General features: G+C 41.6%; 1 protein-coding gene across 2 annotated transcripts; it reads left to right on the top strand.

Annotated features, from left to right (window-relative positions):
* The first annotated feature begins 204 nt into the window (after positions 1 to 204).
* LOC118431911 (G-protein coupled receptor family C group 5 member B-like) lies at positions 205 to 20,102 on the top strand. 2 transcript variants are annotated; one of them, XM_035843343.1, is made up of 6 exons: positions 205 to 592; positions 15,272 to 15,509; positions 15,851 to 16,037; positions 16,692 to 16,949; positions 17,473 to 17,673; positions 18,118 to 20,102. In XM_035843343.1, the coding sequence occupies exons 2-6, from the start codon at positions 15,292 to 15,294 to the stop codon at positions 18,250 to 18,252; spliced, it is 999 nt and encodes a 332-aa protein (XP_035699236.1). In that variant the 5' UTR covers positions 205 to 592; positions 15,272 to 15,291; the 3' UTR covers positions 18,253 to 20,102. The 2 variants fall into 2 exon arrangements, with proteins under 2 accessions (XP_035699236.1, XP_035699237.1); XM_035843344.1 differs by lacking the exon at positions 205 to 592 and adding an exon at positions 10,382 to 10,577.
* Positions 20,103 to 20,689: the final 587 nt, after the last annotated feature.

The following is a 20,689-nucleotide window of genomic DNA, read 5'->3' on the forward strand; positions in this document are numbered from 1 at the left end:
TAATTTTTACGAAAAACAATAGATTCTGTAACAAAGGCATCAGAAAAGACAAAAATGGTTTTTAACGTCACAACAACTTGCTTGTGAGATATCAACAGTTTACCTGCTTTGGTTTGCACACCTGGCGCCAGTGGCCGACATACTAGTACCCTCCCAAAGACCGAATGGTTCCGCCCATTGCCCCGGAGCAATTTCGTGCAGCACAACAATAGTAGTGCCAGTACGCAGAACAAGACAACAATAACTGGCGACCTTTCCCAAAGCACAAGACAGAGAGGCTACCACCCTCGATCTTGGTTAGGTGTGGTTGGCCGTTGGGACATATTCTTGCCTACGTCACCCCTCGTCTGAGGGCCTCGTGACGTCACGACTGGATCGTCCTGTTCTTGGCCGCGGAAGTGAAGTGAGCGCCCGAGTGAGAGAGAGAGACCAGTTCATACATTTGTGGGCTCGGAAGTGTGTATATAGGCCACATCTTTGCTTGCCTGCACTCTCAACTCTTCAGAGAGAAGGATCTAACGTGTCGCGACCTAAGAATAGTCCACAGTCTTCGGTTTGGTGCCAGAAATTCCGCGACCAGTCGAGAATTAAGGTAAGTGAAGCTAGCTTGCAGTTCCCTCTCTGTAATGTGGTCTAGTTCGGCAACCCGCATAATTAAGGTACTACAAATTATGTCGTGCTGGTATCGCCAGTGCTTGCCCGCCACTATGTATTGCCATTGACCGGAGCTTCTGTTTCGTCTGTGTTTGATCTAGATTCAAGCTACCGACAGTTTAGGAACGGCTATGCATAGACGTTACGAAAGAAGGCCAAAAAAACACAACTGGTGTTCAAAATTAGATCAGTGTGAATTCATAGAGCTAGAGTAGAGTGAACCGACGACAAGAACTGTGTTGTAATGTACACACCCAATGTTTGGCATATCTTCTGACCCTTTGTTGCCTTTATTTACTATTATATATACCCCTTTCATTCTCTGTCAATTAGTAATCTTGTGTTCTAGTTTATGTTTTCTGCGCTCTTTTGTCTACAAGCTACGTCCCTGCGAGCCTACCAGTGCATAATGATTCAACCCGCTTTGACCCTATATCCGCCTGCCCCCTCGCTCTCAATGGCTTTCAATTTTTCGCCTGAGAATCACAATGCCCGGTTTTATCATAAGTAGGTCCCCTGGGCGTATGTATTATTCTATTTTCCAATTTCACGGGAGGGCCTCTGTTGATTATGGGAGTCGCAAACAGAAATGTATCACAAGGAAAGGATGCCAACGAGTTAGTCACGACTGATTCGGTTTGTTTTTGTCTATTAATTGCGGATGTGACTCAAGAGGGTGAAATTGTAATTCAGATATTATTAAGTCTTTCATTAATTACTTCTTGGCAAGAACACCTACAGAAATTTTTACCTTTTTTTGTATCAGAAACGCGGCAAAAATGATAACCACAACACATAACTTCTAAAATAGGCACACAATATTTCGCAGTTGTCATAAAAATCGTTTTATTAGTAATTTGCCAAGTTTGACACCATAATAGAAGGTGTACCCGTGCAACGACATTTCGGCGTAATTGCAAATGTCACATGTTGTTTATATGATACACAGTAAAACCCTTCTATAGCAAAAACCTTTGTGGTGGTTCTCTGTTATGTATTTCGTATAACGTTCACAAGCGTACGCAATGTCATAAGCCACAAAACTAGAGCATCGGAATTATTATGCTTTAATTCTTATCGCCAAGTTTGGATAAAAATCAAGCGATTTATGAACGATTTGTGAAGCGAAGTGTCGCTAATCGTCCCGGCACGCCCGGCATGCTGGGGTCGGCCTCCCCGCGCCCCTGGCTTTGTCATCGTCCTCACGTCACGTGGGAACGGGACTGATCTGTTCTGAGTCTTCCCTCTGGGCAAGGTCAACACTTACAAGGCCTACTTTTCAATGCTGTTTTTGTCGTCGAGATACTAGGTGTGTTGGAATAACAGCATGTTCAAGACACCCATTCTGATTCCTTAGCCGATGTTCGGGAAGGCGAAATCGCTTTCATAGCTAGCTGCTTGAGAACCGAAGGAAGCGGTTTATAACAGACACCAGCAAAAAGTAAATCTTATTTCAGTTTTAAACCATTATTTTGACATCTGGAACGGTAGAATTTAGCATGAAAGTACGTCTGTATTAGTACATAAAACGTACTAGTGTGGCGCACGGGGGCCGGTACCGACTTCCAACCACCTGCGAAATCACGTGACACTTCGCAGTTCTTCAGCCAATGAGAGAGTGGCAATTAGCAGTGTGACCAATGAGAGAGAAGTTGCGTGTCCGTCAATGTTTTTATTTTTCTGAATAGAAGACCGGAGGACTGGTCGAAAACAGTAGATGAACAGTAGAAATTATTTACACAAACTTTAGAGATCTTTTCCAATGGAATTTTGTCAAAATATGCTAATGGTTTTGACAGAAAATGCCGCCCTCTCCTCTCCCCTCCTTCTGTCAAGTTCAACTACCCTTGACCAGTAAGCAGGCACGTGAAGTTGAACTCGAGTTCCACTTCTGTCGACAGATGCGAGCATGTAAATAGAGAAACTCCATACCGTGGGAGAAATGCACATACCAAGTAGGGAAAACATCTACTAGGACTCTGGATTACCTTCGACATTCTTGCTGGAGTATAATTAAGGAGTATAGCTGTCGTTCTAGGGAAGAAATCGCCCGAATTCCTCTCGGCAAAAATGCCCGACATGTTGTGGATTCTTGAGGGAGTTTAGTGTTCCCACTTCCCAGGCTTTAGCTGTATCGGACATTTATGATAGTTGATACGACATAGTGAGAGAGAAACTGAACAAATTTTGTGGATAGGAACGAAGTCAAATAAGATCGTAGTGGGATTAGAAATGGATTTTTATATTGCACTAGTAGTTTTGATAACTGTCATATAGAAAATTGCAAAACACACGTGATACACAAACACACATACACATCTACACATACATGCAAACATACATACATACAAACACAAATCAATATACACTGAAACACAAAACACACGAACAAATCCACATATACGTACCCCCCCCCCCCCCCACACACACACACATGCTAAGTTGGTCGGTTTTTTTATGGTAGTCGTCAGTGCCATTGATATCCAAACAAAACATGTCTGAATTTAACGTGTGAATAAAAGAAGACATGTAGCTATAATTAAGCGAAGCGTGCGTAGAAGTGCCAACAAAATTATGACAGAAAACGCCATTTTCGCATGTCAGTACCTCACGGTACAAATGGGGCATGAACTCATCAATCCCATCCGTTTCTTCTGTGTCGCTGGATCAAAGGATTTCAGGGCACTTTCTAAAGATGCAATCCTCTCCAACTCCGTCTTATGAATTATAGATGGCGCTATTTTACGCCAGCGTGTTTTGAAATTTGGCCTTTGTGTGAACCAAAGGGCGTAGATCATGCTAGCAGATGAAATGTCCGCTATGTGACAAAAGAACCATACCGTACTGCGTTGACTGAATTATGCTCTGTTTATTGGTGATTGGTCACTGCTGTAATTGAGTTCAAAATGTGGATTTTGATTGGTGGACGGGAAGACAGAAAGGGGAAAGGGGTTATCGTATGAAAGGAAGGGACCGAAACGGAAGGGTTCCATTTATCATTTTGGTTGAAAAATGGCGATAAATCTCAAAAGTACATTTCTTTTCTTTTTCATATAACAGGTAACAAAGATGTAAATAATTCATGGTGCTTCAATAGAGGTGATATCAGGTCAGGGCTTTTAATATGGGTAATACAGAAATGTTCTAGAGAGGATTGTACAATGTTATCAGTTTCAGTAGTGATCCGCAATACGGCAAATGGACCGCCATTGTAGGAAGGGCAAGGTCAGGTTGAAGGTCATAGAGGGTTCAATGGCATATCCCTGATAACACCGCCACGTCAAACGATGAATCATTTCCAAAGTTGGCTCACGAAATAAACCTATAGGGACGATTCAGCGAAGATTTTGGGGATACTTCAAAATTGCACGAAAAGGGTAACATAGACTACCACAAGAAAGTTGTTCGAACACTTATCTACAAGCAGATGTAGGATCTGATTCAGTGCATAAAGAATGCCTTAAAAAACGCACGTAAAACACACAGTGGTGCACTACATCTGCTTGAAGGGGGAAGGGCGAGATAAAAACGTGGACCATATTAAAGAAAAGCGCATGGAAAGTATCGAAAAGACTAGCCTGATTAAATCTCGCTTATAGCAGCCCGCCAAACATCCGCCGGCCCTCTCCGGGGGGAGGGGCCAGTTACAGCCCTGGACAGCGGAGTTTGTGTTACACAGACTACGAAAAGACATGTAAAGCACTGACTCCACATATCTGCTTGGAGGTCAGAGGAATTGATTAAAAAATATGAATCGGCGCCATGAAAAAGCTCAACCAACATTTTCTCACACTCAAACTAATTCCATAACATGTATTCTCTTCGGTCCATATCTGTTCTTGTGGATTCTGTTTCGAGATATTTCTTTCACACACACTATGGCAAGAATGGGACCTCTCCTGTGACCAAAACGCCCAAGAATGTCGAAATTTATTTCATTAGTTCTGGTCACCAGACTTTGAGTAGTTTTACTGAGTCACAAGTGAATCACTGCCGTGCCTTCCACCGCCAACTTTTCAACTTCACGTAAAAGACAGATTTGTCGCCTGATTTCCGTTACCATGGCGACTGGTGAGGTCGGTCGTGGTTCAGAGAAGTTTCAGTTTCTTGAATGGCGGGAAATTTTGCCTGACGAATTGGCGGGAATTGTTTTTCTTTCACTAAGTTTCAGTCACGTTAGTTCTCTGCGGTCTGGAAGTAATTCTTTTTAACTCTACGTCACCCAAAATGTCTGGGCTGTGTCTGAAACTCCAAGCGAATGTATAAAAAGCGCAGTGTCAGTTTTCAATTAGCTTTTAGAACGATGTCTCTCTGTCGCCCCAAAGGGTAAGTTTATACAGTTTTCGGAAGAAAAGTTGGCGCTGCTAGATTACTCTAGAAGAATGCTGAAAAGTTTTCCACATAATTTGTTTCTCGCTGTTAACATTTGGATATAAAGAAACGTCCTTGCTTTCTGATCTGACGACATCGAAATTGAGTCAGAGTTTGAAGACAATCTTTAATATGCTCGCTCGATGTCTGACTCTGAATGAAAAATGGCTTCTTTGTTTTGTCTGCCAACATCACATTAATCAGTTCCCTGTTCGCGTAGTAAGAATTCTCGGTATTCGCCGTGTTCTGAAGTGACCAGCGTGAAATGAACGATCCCGCAGGCGAGGGGAATATTCCCGAGGCCGTGTCATGAGGAAATCCGGAGCCGTGCTGTCTTCTCACGATAAGGAAAACACAAGACACGAGCCAAGTGTTCTTACAGTAACAGTGTAGTGGTACGTGTGATGCTCGCAGCTAAACGCAATATCGTTCACGGTTGTCATGCTTGCAGTTAAATTCATCATTACGTTTACCTGCGTTTTCTGTCATCCTTTAAAGTTTACTGTGAAATACAGTAAAACTCCCCTCATGTTTACTTCTACCCCTCTACTCAAGATACCGTTATAATAACAATGTAACACTACCATGTTTCAGAATATATCAAATTATATAGAGTAGACTTTTCCTCAAAGATTGAAGATTTGGTCGTATAAGTTCCTTTCTTTTTCTCTATGGCACGTCTTTGTACGTTCTTAAAAAATGTTCGGAATGAGCAAATTCGTCCCTGTGCAAGCTGTTTTTGTTTTGATGGGTTTTCCTGTAACCTTGGGGAGGTGTAGTCATGCTGTGGTGTGTAATTAGCTGGAATAACAAGACGACTGATAAAACGTTGGGAGGGAACAATCGTTAATCTGAACAACCCGCCTGATAAAAAGTTGGGAGGATACAATCGTCAATATACTCCATGCAATACATCATAACGAGTGAAAAACAGGAGAAGGACCGAAAAACTTTCCGTACAGTCAAGATGGAATATCACATGTGGTTCACGTTCCAATGCCTCTCGACCACTTCTTTTTTCCTTCCCGCCATTTCGCTCATTTCGTTTTATCATCTAACATAATTTTATTAGAATCAACTGATAAAAGCTCCTTGTTAGAATCAGTTATCATAGATTCATTCCAATGTATAAACATTCAGATTGCTTCGAAAGTGTATTTCTCTTACAAGCTGATCTCCTATCAAATATTCTGAGGTTGGTCACTCTTTCCTAGCTGCAATTTGCAAGTTGCTAGAATTGACCTGATGATTTTCACGGATACGGAAAACGTAACGATTGTGCCTCCCAACATCTGCTTGGAGATCAATTAACTTATCTACATGCATAATGATAATAATGATACATCTGGTGTATTATTTGCAGCCAGAAGGTACCCAATTTTTAGTAATGAGGCTGATTTGCGTGCTCGAGGCACCTCCTCGAACATGGGACCTCCGTTTTACATGTGTCCATATCGTTTCAAAACAACAGTACACGTACCGTCCACAAGAGAAGGTGTTTACGTAGTGTTTTCAACAGCCTAACTGACAGGTAGATAAAGTAAAACAGACCTAAGGTTGCCCTGTTGGTCCTCCCAGCGCGCCAACTGACAGATAAACTGGGGAAACACGTGCGCACCGTCGGTAGCCTCGCAGACCTTTTAGGGGGGTCGGGGGTACTCTCCAAGCAGAGGTTATACTCAGGCTGTTTTTTAACGTTTTTTTTAGTCGTTTTTATCGGGCTTTCTATTTTGCATTATATCTTGCTGTGTTAGGCCGGACACAGCGAAAAAAAATGACAAAATAGAAAGCCGGATGAAAACGACTAAAAAAACAGCCGGAGCCTAACCTCTGCTTGGAGAGTAGGTCGGGGGGCATGCTCCACCGAGAAATTGAAATCTTGACCCTCTGAAACTCTGAAGGTATTTACTGTATTTTGAGGGTCAAATTGTACTGGTAGACTAGGTCAATAGTGGTTTCTCAGCCACACTCACGAAAAAAAAACGGGAGGCCAGACGATGTTTTAGTCATTTAAAAATATCTCGATTACGCTTTACGTCAATTGCAGTAGCTACGCTTTACGGGAAATTATCATCATCATCATCACTACTACATTGCGTGAAATAAAATAGCTTCTCGAAATACGGGAAACTAAAAAGGCCTGCCTTTGCTTTATGGAAAAAATAAGCAGACCCTCTTTTCATTATAATAAGAGCATTTGAGAGAAAACCTGGCCAACGTTGAGAATCACAATCGGCGCTCCCCCAAAATGAAACGACGGTAGACACGATATAGAGACGAGACAGATGTTCTAACGACAAGGAACATGGGACCTGCTTATGTCAGAACACTGCAGCGTTGACATAAAGCATGATTTAGGTGTTGTTGTTTTTATCTGGGAAGCTGTATTTCATCATTGACGCCTTTAGGTTGTTCCCTTGAGGTCTTAAAAGTAGTGCCTGTTGAAAGCAGTGTCTTATCTTGAGTCCTATGTTTCACTCAGTGCCGCTATCGTCTGTACTTTCTGAGCAGGTGTTGGTATTTAACGTAAGGAAAGTTGGTAACATTTTCTATGTTCTACGTTTTCTTATAATTAACATGCAATCTTTGATATGGTTAACGTCTTTTTGGTAACGTTTAGGAAGGGAATTCTTTTACAAAAATTTCACAACTCTAAAGGGCTCACAAAATCATCCGAAATCAGGTCGTTGTATGTGGCTTAGTACACTAGAGGAGCGCGTTTTCATGGAAAATGTTTGTATATAAGTGAACAATTTTGGTAACTTGTTTCTTGCGCATCATAAAATTACGTTGCATCTCAGATAAGTTGAATCAATACTGTAGATCTACAGGGCAATGTTCCACGTGTGTTGTCTGACTTTTACCTTTACCCCATTGATCTATAGAGTGTGATCGTGTACAGTGTAATGATGTGTAATCCGAAATTGTGTTCTGTAAACAAAGGCCTTTGAAAAGACCGTGTTTTGAAATTCGTGGATGTTAAAACACGTCAAACCGCGATCGTAACACCTGGTTTTTATTACCGCGGTGACTTTTACTTTTCCTCCCGCTGTTTTGTTCCTGCTTCCCTGTTGTTTGTACACAACAGATGTCTGCCTGACACGTCAATTAACTCACTTGTCGGATGGCACATTTTTCATTGCTACCATCTGTCATCTTTTGAATGTATTGTCCCTCGCTGTGATGAAGATTTCGTGTTGAAAAGCGGTCCCTCCCCTGACAGTGGGTTGGGGCTGGTTCATTTTAGATATTGTCGCATGCAGGGAAAAAGCTAGGCGATCTATGGCATTGCCATAGGACAGTTGCGCGTAGTCTCCAATCAAAGGTTGTCGGAAGATTGCGACCTCTTATTTATAGTATACATAGGAAAAAATGTTAAAGAATGTGTAGACGTTAGAACTCCCTCCAAAGATCGTAAAAGCCCATTGTCATCCTATACTAGTACTACACACTCTTGTAGCAGTAGAACCGTAGTTATAAACCCGGTATGTCTCCACTATGTAGTTATGAGTTATGTGCCTGTAGATGCCATACCTTTGTACCTTGTACAATCGTTGTGCAATTAAGTGATCTATCATATGCCCCGTTTTCTTTTCACCTGCCCCACCAAGGAAACAACCTTCCCCACCAACCTATGCTTGGCCAAGGGTTTATAAATATTCAAGAAATATTGAAATTAGAACAAGTGATGTTGGTGTAGAACATAGCTCCTTCTGTCAGCCAATCAGGAGCGATGATTTCTGATTAAATCAACTGTAATAAAGTAAGGAAAAGAAGATAGGATAGCCCAATCTGTACCTCTGAGACCTCTTGTAAAACCTTTTGTCAGTGTGACGTTTGATAAATGAGAACAAGTGGCCGCAATTTTCACCGGCCCACCTCTGGGACATCACTGGGCACACGGCTGACTCCAGGGTCATTCTATCAATTATCTACGCCGACCAATCCTGTCACAGGTGACTTAGCGAGGTCATATGATTGACAGCTGTCAATTGCGATTTTTTTTCTCTATTCCGTTTTGAAGAAAAAAATCGTACGACGTAGTGATATCATGAGTAATGATGAGTTTGTCATGATTTAGTTTTCGAAGCTTCGAAATTCTTTAGGAACTGACCATTTGTCGATTTGGTAGAATGTCGGGACGTATGGGGCCTTGACTGTGGGGGACAGGTAACGAAAGTGCCTAATGATCGACGACCGTGCGGACTAGGATAAATTTGTTTAGAAATGGCTAAACAAGAAATGCACCACGTGCATAATTCTATCACATTTATAGGGAGTGTGTTCTTGGTTCAAAGCTCAAGTAACGTTACATGTAGTTATGGCGAACATTCTAATACAAAGTTATGACGATACCAGCAAATCATTGAAACAAGTTGCATTCTAACTGAGAAACATCCGTGCGTGTATATTTAGACAGAAGGTCGACAAGTCAGACTGTTACAGTACTTACACCAGTTTGTTTAGATTTTTGTGCCCCCCAGATCAGAGTTCAACGACCCGAAAATGTCTAAAGACACCTGTGCATAGAGCATGATGAATTGAAACATGTTTGACCTTTTTGAGCTCTATACATTTAAACGGATTGGTGTGTCCGTTTCCCATTGTGTGCGGTTGTAGTATGATGTCTAAACATATGAACAGCATAAACCTTTAATAGGTCAATATACTTAGTAATTCTTCCCACAATAATATTTAGTCGCATGTTTTCCTTTGTATTGCATTGTGAGATTCAGCAACAATTTGGTACCCGGGTCATGTTGTGACATTCGGGTCCTCTGATTCGGTTGGTATGCCGTCGGACAACCTTGAACGATGACTCTGCGAGGGGCAAACCGTTACTGTTCCGAGGGTGTGTCCACTTGTCCATCCACAAAGTTGTAAAACTTACAGTGTTTATTTCCAAATTATTCTGGTAATACAATGATATGTATCTATCGCTTTATTGGCATGGTATAGTTATATAATACTTTATTTATACTCCTAGGTAATATATTGTATACAAATCCATATTTCCAATGTCTTTGGACAAGAAGCTTTCATCAGTTTGGAGAAACATGTCTGTTCCGATATTTTCACATTCACAAAGAAATGTGGAGTGATTCCCCTAGTACTAGATTATAATTCTTGTGATAGCTAGAATGTAAATTCACGATATAGATATTCAGATATGATATAGATATTCACATATGCATTCTTTTGTGACCTATATCTAGCCCAGTGGGAATATACATATATGTACATTGAAAGTCTTCGTCCAATCTTTATTATTATTACCGGTACTATAACACAACATATCCACCTATCTGGTGTATTAACGGTTTGTCCCCGTGCCCTGCCCTGTGCCTACTCCTTCCGTCGGAAATGCCTCGTGCTCCCCCCTGACCCGCCCTGCGGACCTCCCCCGTCAGACTGCCCGGTGATATCGTCGGCACAGATGTTTGCCACTCACCCGGATGGCATGTAGCTCGATCATTACACCCTGTTAGTTTTTTCCAGGCACACCGTATATTTCACTCTACCAACCCTCTTTCCACGTCCACCGTTTCCAGGTGAGTTAATGCCGTTCTACCTGACGTTTCTGACATGTTTACGTCGCCATCTTTCCTTTGTTTACCAACGTAAACTTCTCTGTATGCTATCTCGTTGTGGCGTTACGTCGAAGACAAATATGACAATGGTTTTGACAGCTGTTCTTGTTTCTCACAGCTACTAGGCACGTAGCGTTGTACGATTGTCTGTCTCCGAGCTATGTAATTAGCTACACGATGAATATGTAGGTACATAACGTTAATGTTAAGTTGATAGCTTAAAGACAAATGTCACAGTTCGTAACTTGCAATTTTCCAGCTGCGAGCGTGACGCAATATCCGTGTTTTGGTTGTGGGATGGCAAAAGTATGCGGATGTGAGGTTTTTTTCATCAGTCATTCGGTAATCGTATTAAAATTCACGCCATGCATCTACAACAACTGTCACGTCCCACAAATTACAGCCAGGTATAATTTAACGTGTGTGACTTCATTTCGTATTCAGGCCTCCACATGCAATCGTATACGGGCTGTGCGACAAAAACTCGCGGTCTGACCTATTTTCTGGCCCGATTGAAATTTTGACGATGCCTCCAATATTAGTGTTGGTATATTGGTCTCTTGTCACGTATATGTCAATCAATGTATTTTATGAAAATAGCTTTTTCTATAATAAAATCCTATATTTATATTGAGTATAAATGCAGTAAGTATTATATTTTCCACATGTATTTGTGAGCTTTCTTCCTTTCCTATCCTAATTGTACAACCTTTCAATTTCCTTGATAGAACTACGCCATTTTTCAATGCCATCCGGCTTCAAGTGCGTACATGCATGTGTCAAAACATTGCGTTGTTGTTGTTGTTTTTGTTGCTGTTGTTTATCAAACATGTGACAAACATTTCGCTTGTTCTTGATCACATGATAAATGCTGCAAAGTTGTGAAAACTCTATCTGAAAGAGACCGCTGATTATCTAGCTCCAAACGTTTGTTGACACTATCCTGTAACGGACCGTGGTAACCTCGGCCCCGGCTACTTGTACTCCATACTAGTGACGATGTGCTAATTGGCACTGTGAAAGCATCAGTTTTCCCCGCCACCTTCTAGTATGTCCCAGCAGATGTTCACACACGGTCCCCATGTTTGAAGAACGAAACGAAACAGCGCTGTACAGAGCTCATTTGGCAGAGTCAATAGCCTAACTCCAAGCCGACGCCATTAGGAATTCAAAACATACCATTAGTGAACTGCTAGGTTTTCCCAAGAGGGCTGGGTACGAGGCTAACCACGTGCCGTACATGTGTCAGACCTAACAACCCGTATCATATCACATGCCGACATGTCCAAATACACAAATATACAGAAGACGATGAACTAAAACGCAGGCCAGAATATCCAAGGACAATGTTTTTGGTCCTTCCCGAAATGGATTAAGCTTTTAGGGGAACATGTCTGGTTATGTTTCTCTTTTTCTCGAAAGCGAACTTGAGTTCTTATTGCCTCAGTAGATCTATAACGTTCTGTGTTTTTTCTTTCTAAATAGCATACTTGAAAGCAGCTCGTTATAATGCTAAACGTTTGTTATGATCATACAAAATATAGTCAGATGTAGACCAGACGTCATGTTTTCTACTTGTAGCAAGCAATTTTCTGGCCAATTTACTTATTAATAGCAGGTTGCGTGATGTACATTTAGTATTTCACTCCATATTTCGTTACAAATGTTCTTGTTGGTATTGGCATTTTGTCAGCACTGATCTGCCACGAAATGAATTTGAGAAGTCTTTTTGGACAGAAATGAATGTCATATCATAATTCATATCCATAGATGTATTCTAGTGGCTATGCTAAAAGACATCGTCAACTAGACTATACCAATGTGAATTTTTGGGGCGGCACTTTTAGCTAGAAACGTTGTTGATGTGAATGGTTTTTTGTTTGTTTGTTGGAATTTACGGGGCATAAAATGTAAAGTTATGCCCCGTAGGTTTGTCGGTACATGTGTTACATATGTATTTCGTATCGAACGTGTTTGCGTCTTTTTATAGGGAGGGCTTTTAGGTCACCGTCACTTCTTCCAGGGTTGGAACTTGGAAGCAACTAAACGTTCTCCAGACCACACGTACGAACACGTCACGTCTGTACTCTGCGTGTGTGACTGGCGTGCCTTCTCAGTCTTTCCAACTTCTCTCGTGTCCTGCACATCTGGGATATGACCTCTAGGGACGACTTTGACCTTCACAAAGACGTTCTAAATCTCCTCAGACTTGTCTTTTATGCACGACATGTCGTTTTGTGGAGGCTTCCAGTGGCTAGAGGGATGTAAACATTTATGGTGTATCGATCGTTGACCACCTAGTCCTACCTATTCTGATTCTACACATACATGTATCGTTATGTGGTTTACTTTTATTACGTAGCCATTTTTGTTTTTGTTTGTTTGTGTTTAAACAACAAGGATTACTGTGGGAATTTTTTTAGAAATTTGTTTCAAGAACTTCTAGATCCAGAAATATTTTACTTTCATATAAAATGATACCTATGGAGGCGCTCGTCTCCGTTTTTGAGCCCTCAGGCCACACACCTTTGCGCAATCACTACAGCAGGGGGCTAGTCCGCTGGTAGTGGTGTGTGTGTTCAACTACCGTACTCTTTCCCAATGTTGAGTGCTAAATGGACAATGTAGAATGAATTTTACTCCTTGGAACAGAATGTATAGTAGTGTCTGTTGCGATTTTTTAAATTGTAGATACAGGCTGTTGAGCAATCGACCTCCCTATCACCAGTTCTGAGTTGAATGTAGACCGTAGTTGTCACGTTGTTGAAGCCACTCTCGTCTATCCGGGGGCTTGGAAAGATCAAGTGTTGTTGGCACTGTATTTTTAGACAAAAGACGACTGTTTTCATAGACAGGAGCTCTCTCGCTTACCATATGATAGAAAGGCTGAGATCTCAGAAACGTTCAACGCTATTGTGCCTTCCCTAATACTTGTCTTAAACGTCTAGGATCTGTTTGTTTGTTTGTTTGTTTGTTTGACCCAAAAGACAACTTGAAATCAAAGTTTTGTAACGATAGGCATTCTCCAAGATGTTAGAAGGTAAAATTGTTACGACGTTTGTAAAACTCCCTGTTTCTGTGACGTTACAATTCTGGCTTTCCACATCTGCTTGGAGGTTCAGATGCCGTGCGACAAGCCCTCACTTCCTTAATATATGATATAATAAAGGTGAAAAATAAAAGCTTCCCGAAATTGCAAGGCTTGCTGTTTTTGGCCGTTATTGGATGTTTTTCTACTGGTCTTGCAATACCTGCTGTGTTGATGTGATTTCCATCCCAAGAATTGCCGGAACATAACCGTCAAGATCACGTTCAGATCCAAAGCGAGAAACTTGTCACGTACGAAGCTCGTTCCCAGGTTGTTTCCAGCAGGTATTAAATATCTGGGCACGAGACCTCTCCCAAGGCTGTCCTAATTCTATCACACATTTGTGAGCCGTAGAAAATCATTCGGACGTTCCATTAGTGGTGCGGATAATGTTATTGAGGATGTTACTGAAACGTCCCGCATCAGATCGATTGGTAGATAGACGTGAGATAGGTTTTAAACAGCAATAGCCAGCTTCGTATACGGTATAGGCTACAGTAGCCAGCCTTGTATGCAGGGCCGAGCTAATAGGAGTTTGATGTGTTGCAGGGACCATAAAACGACCCAATGTACGGCCTGTTTACGAGACAATCGTTTAGAACGTACGGCATTACGACCTGTTGCCCATGTAGAACTTTAATAGTTCCCGATCTTCGCGACTATTCTAAATAGATCAGAAGGCTCCCTACGGGGTTTAAATGGATACCGGACCATTAACTGACAAAGTTCTCCCCACTTGATGGCGATGACAGCTGTTCGCAAACGGCGAACGAAAAGGAACAGAGAACCACTTTTTGTTTGTGTGGGTTTTCAAATGAAAACAAATGTTCAAACAAACAAATCGAAGGACGTTTTAGGAAAATAGACTCGCCTTGGGTGTTCAGTATGAGCATGATCTTTTGAAATGATGTTGTTTGAAACTTTAGATGTGACGTGCACTGTGATTTGTGACCGCATGTGCGACTATAGGTCACACACCTCACGGCCACTCCCACGGCACATCGCTCTGTCTGCTGCCCCGCGGCGTAGCAACCAGACATGTCAAGTTGGCAAGATGTCAACAGGCTATAAAAACACATTTTAGGTCATTATAGACGCCGTTATTAAAAGGTCACCATGCTTATGACATTCCGTCTATTTCTGAAGCCTTTTCAGCTTTTTTTATTCATCAAGGACATAGACGAGCAAGATATCAAAACCACACGTTATGCTGCAGCACTAAGGAAAGCCGCCAGATGGCCCAAAATCTAACCATTTTTTTTTCGATACCACACCAAATTCCGTGACAAGCCATCAATAGTTAAGTCAAGATATCGAGTTATGCTATTCATTCACAAACATACAAACGCTACCAAAATCATAACCTTCTTGCTTAGTGAAGGTAAGGAGGTTGCGGACAAGCAACATGAACCAACAATTCTTTGTCTCCAAGTTGATGTAGAGGGGCAATTGCAAGAAGCCAGAAACTGTTTTGATTTGGTAGGCAAGCTGAACAGGTAACACACCTGTGACAATGAGAATTTCGTACAATACCTGAGACGTTGTTTTTTTTTCTTGTTCATTCTAGGAAATATTAGAGAACCAACGATGGATCGTTTTGGGATGTCAGCCCTGTGCCTCCTGCTCCTGGCGTTTGTCGGCCAACAGTCGTCTGCTCAGACCGCGGTACCTACAACAGCGCCCCCTACCACCCCGGACATACTGAGCGATCTGACGGGAGCCACGCCATGGGCACTTGCAGTTATGATCATAGCTGCACAGGGGGCGCTGTTGTGCATCATCATCGGCTTCTACTTTTGCTACAGGTAGATAAACATTCTCTTCATTTATCATTCATCGGAATGTTGCTATGTATTTTATTTTACAAACTCCTTTAGATGACAAGAAACCACAAAGCGCGCCAAAATCAGGAACCTTCAAGACCGATCCTGAATGTCTATTATAATTAGCAGTTCAACCAATCATAGCAAGGCAATTATTCGTTCGACCAATGAGAGAGTGGCAGAGATTCTGTCAAATATTTGTATCTTTCTGTTTTTGTCTTGCATTTTTTGGTTTTGACGGAGGCTACGTCTATACGTTGTAGCTACCGTCTTATGTTCTCGCTATTGACTGTATGTTAATTTGTTTGTTTGTTTGTTTGTAGATTGGACAACTCTTTCAAGAGCCGAGAGAGCGCGCACTGCCTGGGTTACATCATGTTGTTCGGCTGTTTCCTGATGTACGGCCTGGCCTACGCTTACGTCATCCACCCGCACGAGATCGTCTGCGGCGTCAGGAGGGTCGGCATGGGGTTCATCCACGCACTGGTCTTCGCACCCATGCTGTTGAAGGTACTTGATTGTTAATTACCGAAGATGGACAACTCGTTTGATTCTTGTGTTTGAACATTGACGAATTTAAGAAATAAAGGCAAAACACATACGTCGCTCGATTTTTTTTGTCTTACGATTTTCAAAGAGGCTACGGCAACACCAAAGAAACTGCGATTTTCCGTCAAAAGACAGAATTTTGTACGAGACATGTAGGACTGGCCTTAGAATGTCCTGATGAAGATTAAGACTGCCCTCAAATTGCTGTCATGAATTTTTCATACGATATTTGTCACTCATCACGAATAGGAAAATCCTCAAATTGTATGCAGTCGTAAAACCGCCAAATTATGTTTAAGACAGGAACTTCTTTTGTTTGTTTATTTGTTTTTTGTTTTTGTTTTGGTCCGACCACTCTCTCTTCTCTTACCCGTGGGCAGTAGATCCCCCAGTGATGCTGAGGTTCTAAACCGGGCCCCGACTGGGATGTTTGCGGAAATGAAATATAAAGATGTTTATCAAGGAATGATTTTTCAAAACGTTTTTGAGTGTTTTGTCGTCCTTTATATCAATCTCCCCGAAAGCTGCCCGGCTGGGTCCCGGTTCGGAAATTTGACTGTAGCATAACATTTGTGTCTTCCACAAAACTCTCACGTCTTTCCTGTCTTCCTACAGGCTATCCGGATCTGGCGCGTGTCCCGGCGTGACCTTGACGAGCTGACCCCTATGAGCGGGAACAGGGCCCAGCTGCTGTTCACCATCCTGCTCCTGCTGCCGGAGATCGTCGCCGTCGTGCAGTGGCTGTGGATCGTGCCGCCTTCGGCTAAGATCGTGTACCCTTCGGGAGAACCCGCCACCACCGCGTGCGGCACCACCAACCAGGACCTCATCATGTCACTCATCTACGTCATGTTTCTCATGTTCCTCACACTGGTGCGTTTAGACATCTGCTTGCAAACACAATTCAGAATATCCACATTGGTCCGTTTTACACACTGAATCTTTAAGTCAACTTAGAACCACTTCTATTAAACTGTGTGTGTTAAGCAGACTGTCAAAAACAGAGTTACCGAAGCCGTCTAAAACGTCTTGAACGCCTGCATACGTTGATTGCTGATTCTGTATTATTTGATCTCTTTAAAGGGACTGTTTTTATAGTTACATGTATGGCGGTCTCAGGTAGTCAGGTATCTTCCTTCGTTATCAGAGCTGGTGTTATATTAGTGTTATATTGTCTCTTTGCAGTTTACACTCACGAGGCTGTAGTCTAGGAAAGAAGTGGACTACAGGTGTAGTACGACAATTTGAAAAACATGTGTAAAGCGTACCTTAGTTTTTATAATGTCAATGTATGCGAACGTAACGTTATATCTCTAACAAAAACCAAGCAACTCCGTTTGTTTTATGATGTAGTGACAAAAGACAACATAACAGTTTTATGTTTTCTATCCAATAGCTCTTCAGTATGCTGGCTTGCCCCTCGGACCTGAACATGAGCGAGTCCCGCTTCATCTTCGTGGGGATCGTGTTCTCTATCGGCTGTCTGGTGGCCTGGATCTGCTGCCTGAAAACCACGGACTTTCCCGAGGACCCGGTCATCGCTATCGGACTTCTGAGTATGGCCACGATTGTAGTGGTCATCATCTTCTTACCAAAGGTGAGTGTCATTGGGAAGTTGTGTAGAGTTAGACAAAATATATCAAACTGCTACAAGAGCCCAGGTCTCCACTTTCTTCCGTTCTTTGGAATTTCTTCGTAGCGTTCGTGACAGCCTTAGACGTATCTGTTTTGGTGCAAACGTTGCATATCACGGAAAATTATTTTTCAAATACCTGTACCACTCCAGGTATAGGATTGGAGTTAATGGGCTCTAGTTCTAGTTCTAGTCTATAGCCTGCAAACTTCCTGGTGTAGCCTGTGGCGGCACCCGTCCTGGTTCAATGAAGAATTCACAAAGAATTGCCTTCTAGGGACCCGACAGCTTAGAACACGTCAGCAACGGATCTGAGGATCTGGAGGGTAACCTGTAGCGGCCCCTGTCCCGGTTCAATGAAGAATATCTAAAGAATATCTAATGATAGCTCGTCTTGTATATTTGCAGGTGTGCCTGTTGTGTCGCCTGGGTGACGATGAAGACATGGAGGAACTCCCGATGAGCTACATGCCGAACGGTTACTCCTCTGGCTCCATGGATAGGGAACAGCGCTCCTACACACCGCACCAGTACGACTACTGAGATAAACAAACAAACAAACAAATTAACAAACCTCTTCCCTCGAGAATCGTCCTGAAAATAAGCTCTAACGTACAACAGTTTCCTCAACCTTTCCGTTATATACCAAAGCCAGGAGATGTTAACCCCCCTTTTGTACTAAACGTTAACAGATCCATGCAAAAGTTGGCGCAGAAAGAGTTATGGTGCAATCGTCATAACATCATTTTTGAAGCAAGGGGGGTTATAACCTTTACAGCTTGTTAACTTATTTTGTTTTCTAAAAATCGTAGCAAGAGCAAAGACTTTAAAATCCCTACTTGTATTCGAAAGATTTTCTGAAAGATTAAAAGAATAGCATTTTTACCTGGATTTTTGTAACCGGGTAGGACATATTCCTTTGAGGAACTTTTTTGTTTTTCTGTCTGATTTTGTCTGGCAGAATTTCCGATAGGCATGGTGTTTGGAGCCTTTGAGCTCTTACAATACTGTTTACGTAAGTTACTCATTCAAACAATACCAGGTGTATTTTCTGAAAGCCCAGGTACCATCCTCCGTAGTTGGCCCACTCTTTCGCTTGTACCCCTGGTTTTGCTAAGTGCTAAACGAAAAAATGGCCTTCAGAGGTAGGAATGGTATCCAGGCTAGTTTTCTGTCCGAAATTTTCACTAAATACAAAATTATACAACTTCTAAACGCCTATGCAATGCTTCTTTTTTAGAAGCATATTTTGATCCATGACGTTACAGTTCTATCTAGCAATGCCTTTACATTACAGACTGACATTATAGAGGTCTTAAAAAGTGTATGTATGTATGTACATATTTATGTATCGAGGCAATGATTTAAAAACGCCGGTGTTAAAAAGGGAGAGAATATTGTACATAGCTTGTCTGTGGGACAGCATAGTAAGGGTGGCGTTTTTATTACTGTGTAGTAAGTTATGTGATCGAATTGTGGCTATTATATACGAAAAGGAAATATTGTAAATATATTTCCATACGAGGAGCTTTTGCTACAGATGTTATAAGGGCAGCAACAATATTTTTCTACAAGTATTTGTCGCTTTCGTATTACAACAGGTTTGATACTTAGAACCTTCTTGTTTCATATCTACAAGTTCAGGTAGAAGTATAAAATGTACTTTCAAAGGACTCAGACTATTTCGCTTTCAGCCAAATATGCTAAAGCATGTACATGGTGGAAGTCACATAGAGTTATATTTAATTTTATGTCGTACAGTTTTTGTTTTGTAAACAAATACTGGAAGGTATTTAAGTCCCTTCACACCAAAATGCAATTATCTTAGTCATAAGGAAGGAAACTATGGTTATACATTGTTCACGTAATGTTATTTATGTATGTTGTTTTTTCTATTTAGATTTGCTGTTTCTAACATGTTGACTATACTGTGCCTAAGACTCACTTACACTGTGAAGACACAGGTTTCAATTTACCTATATATAGACACCAATGAAGGAAGCTTTTGCATCATGTCAAGTAATTTCCGCGCTAGCTCAACACAAGCCTTCTTCTGATCGGTTGTGCAATTATTTAGCTACACAGTATTGAACCAATGAAAATCTCTGTATCATAGTGACTGAGTATGCGGATGTGTTGGAAGATGTTATTGGTCCTCAATTTTGTCACCATGCATTGTACTGTGGGTGTAGACCAACGCCAACGAGAGTCGATGTAACATTTTACTAGCGAGCGAGCAAGAGAGGAAAGAGTGTACAAGTTAGGAGTTGTTTCCCAGGCATTTTGTAAGATAGTTGTATTTGTATTTATAAATGTCTTTTGTACGATTCTTAATTACTAGATCACTGTAAGATTCTTGGTGGGTTGAAATACAATAAAATCCTGAAAACATGGTTTTGAGAGAAAGTTTATTACACTTTAAAACGTACACCCTTCTTTAGATCACTGACACCAAGTCAGAAAGAAGAAAATGGTGGGTTGATACGTAACGTTAGAGGGGGTGGTGGAAAGCCCTTTATGGTACATGTACTTTGAACCCCATATGAACTACATATGAACCGATTTTGTAATGATGCATGGAACTTTTAAGTTAATGTCAAAGATATTGTCGGAAAATCAGAATTGGGTAAATGAAAGCTTCAATACCAAGAGCAAGAAAGAGCCTATCTCCTCTCATGAGTGGCACCGATGTTTCGCAAGTCTTCAAATAAAAAAAAAGGAAGTATGCCAGTTTGTCACGCCATCTTCTGAAACTGGACAAAACAACAGAATTACGTACCTCCAAAAAGAACAAATGTAAAAGTTAGTCCTGTCAATCAAATCTGTAGAACCAGGGGCATTCTGGGTAATACATCACGGATTGCCGCGTCAGTATATTGTTCAACTGGAAATAGGAATAAACCACTCTAAAACCTCAAAAGTTGACAAAAACGCCACAGGACAATATGTAAAATGAGTTATTCTTTGTACCTATGCATTC

The sequence above is a fragment of the Branchiostoma floridae genome, chromosome 15 (genome assembly GCF_000003815.2).
Source record: "Branchiostoma floridae strain S238N-H82 chromosome 15, Bfl_VNyyK, whole genome shotgun sequence".
NCBI classification, from domain to species: domain Eukaryota; kingdom Metazoa; phylum Chordata; class Leptocardii; order Amphioxiformes; family Branchiostomatidae; genus Branchiostoma; species Branchiostoma floridae.

Coding starts and splice junctions, on each gene's coding strand:
- LOC118431911 (XM_035843343.1), top strand. CDS start 15,292: ATGGATCGTTTTGGGATGTCAGCCCTGTGCCTCCTGCTCCTGGCGTTT. Junction 15,510..15,850: donor GGCTTCTACTTTTGCTACAG/GTAGATAAACAT, acceptor GTTTGTTTGTAG/ATTGGACAACTCTTTCAAGA. Junction 16,038..16,691: donor TCGCACCCATGCTGTTGAAG/GTACTTGATTGT, acceptor GTCTTCCTACAG/GCTATCCGGATCTGGCGCGT.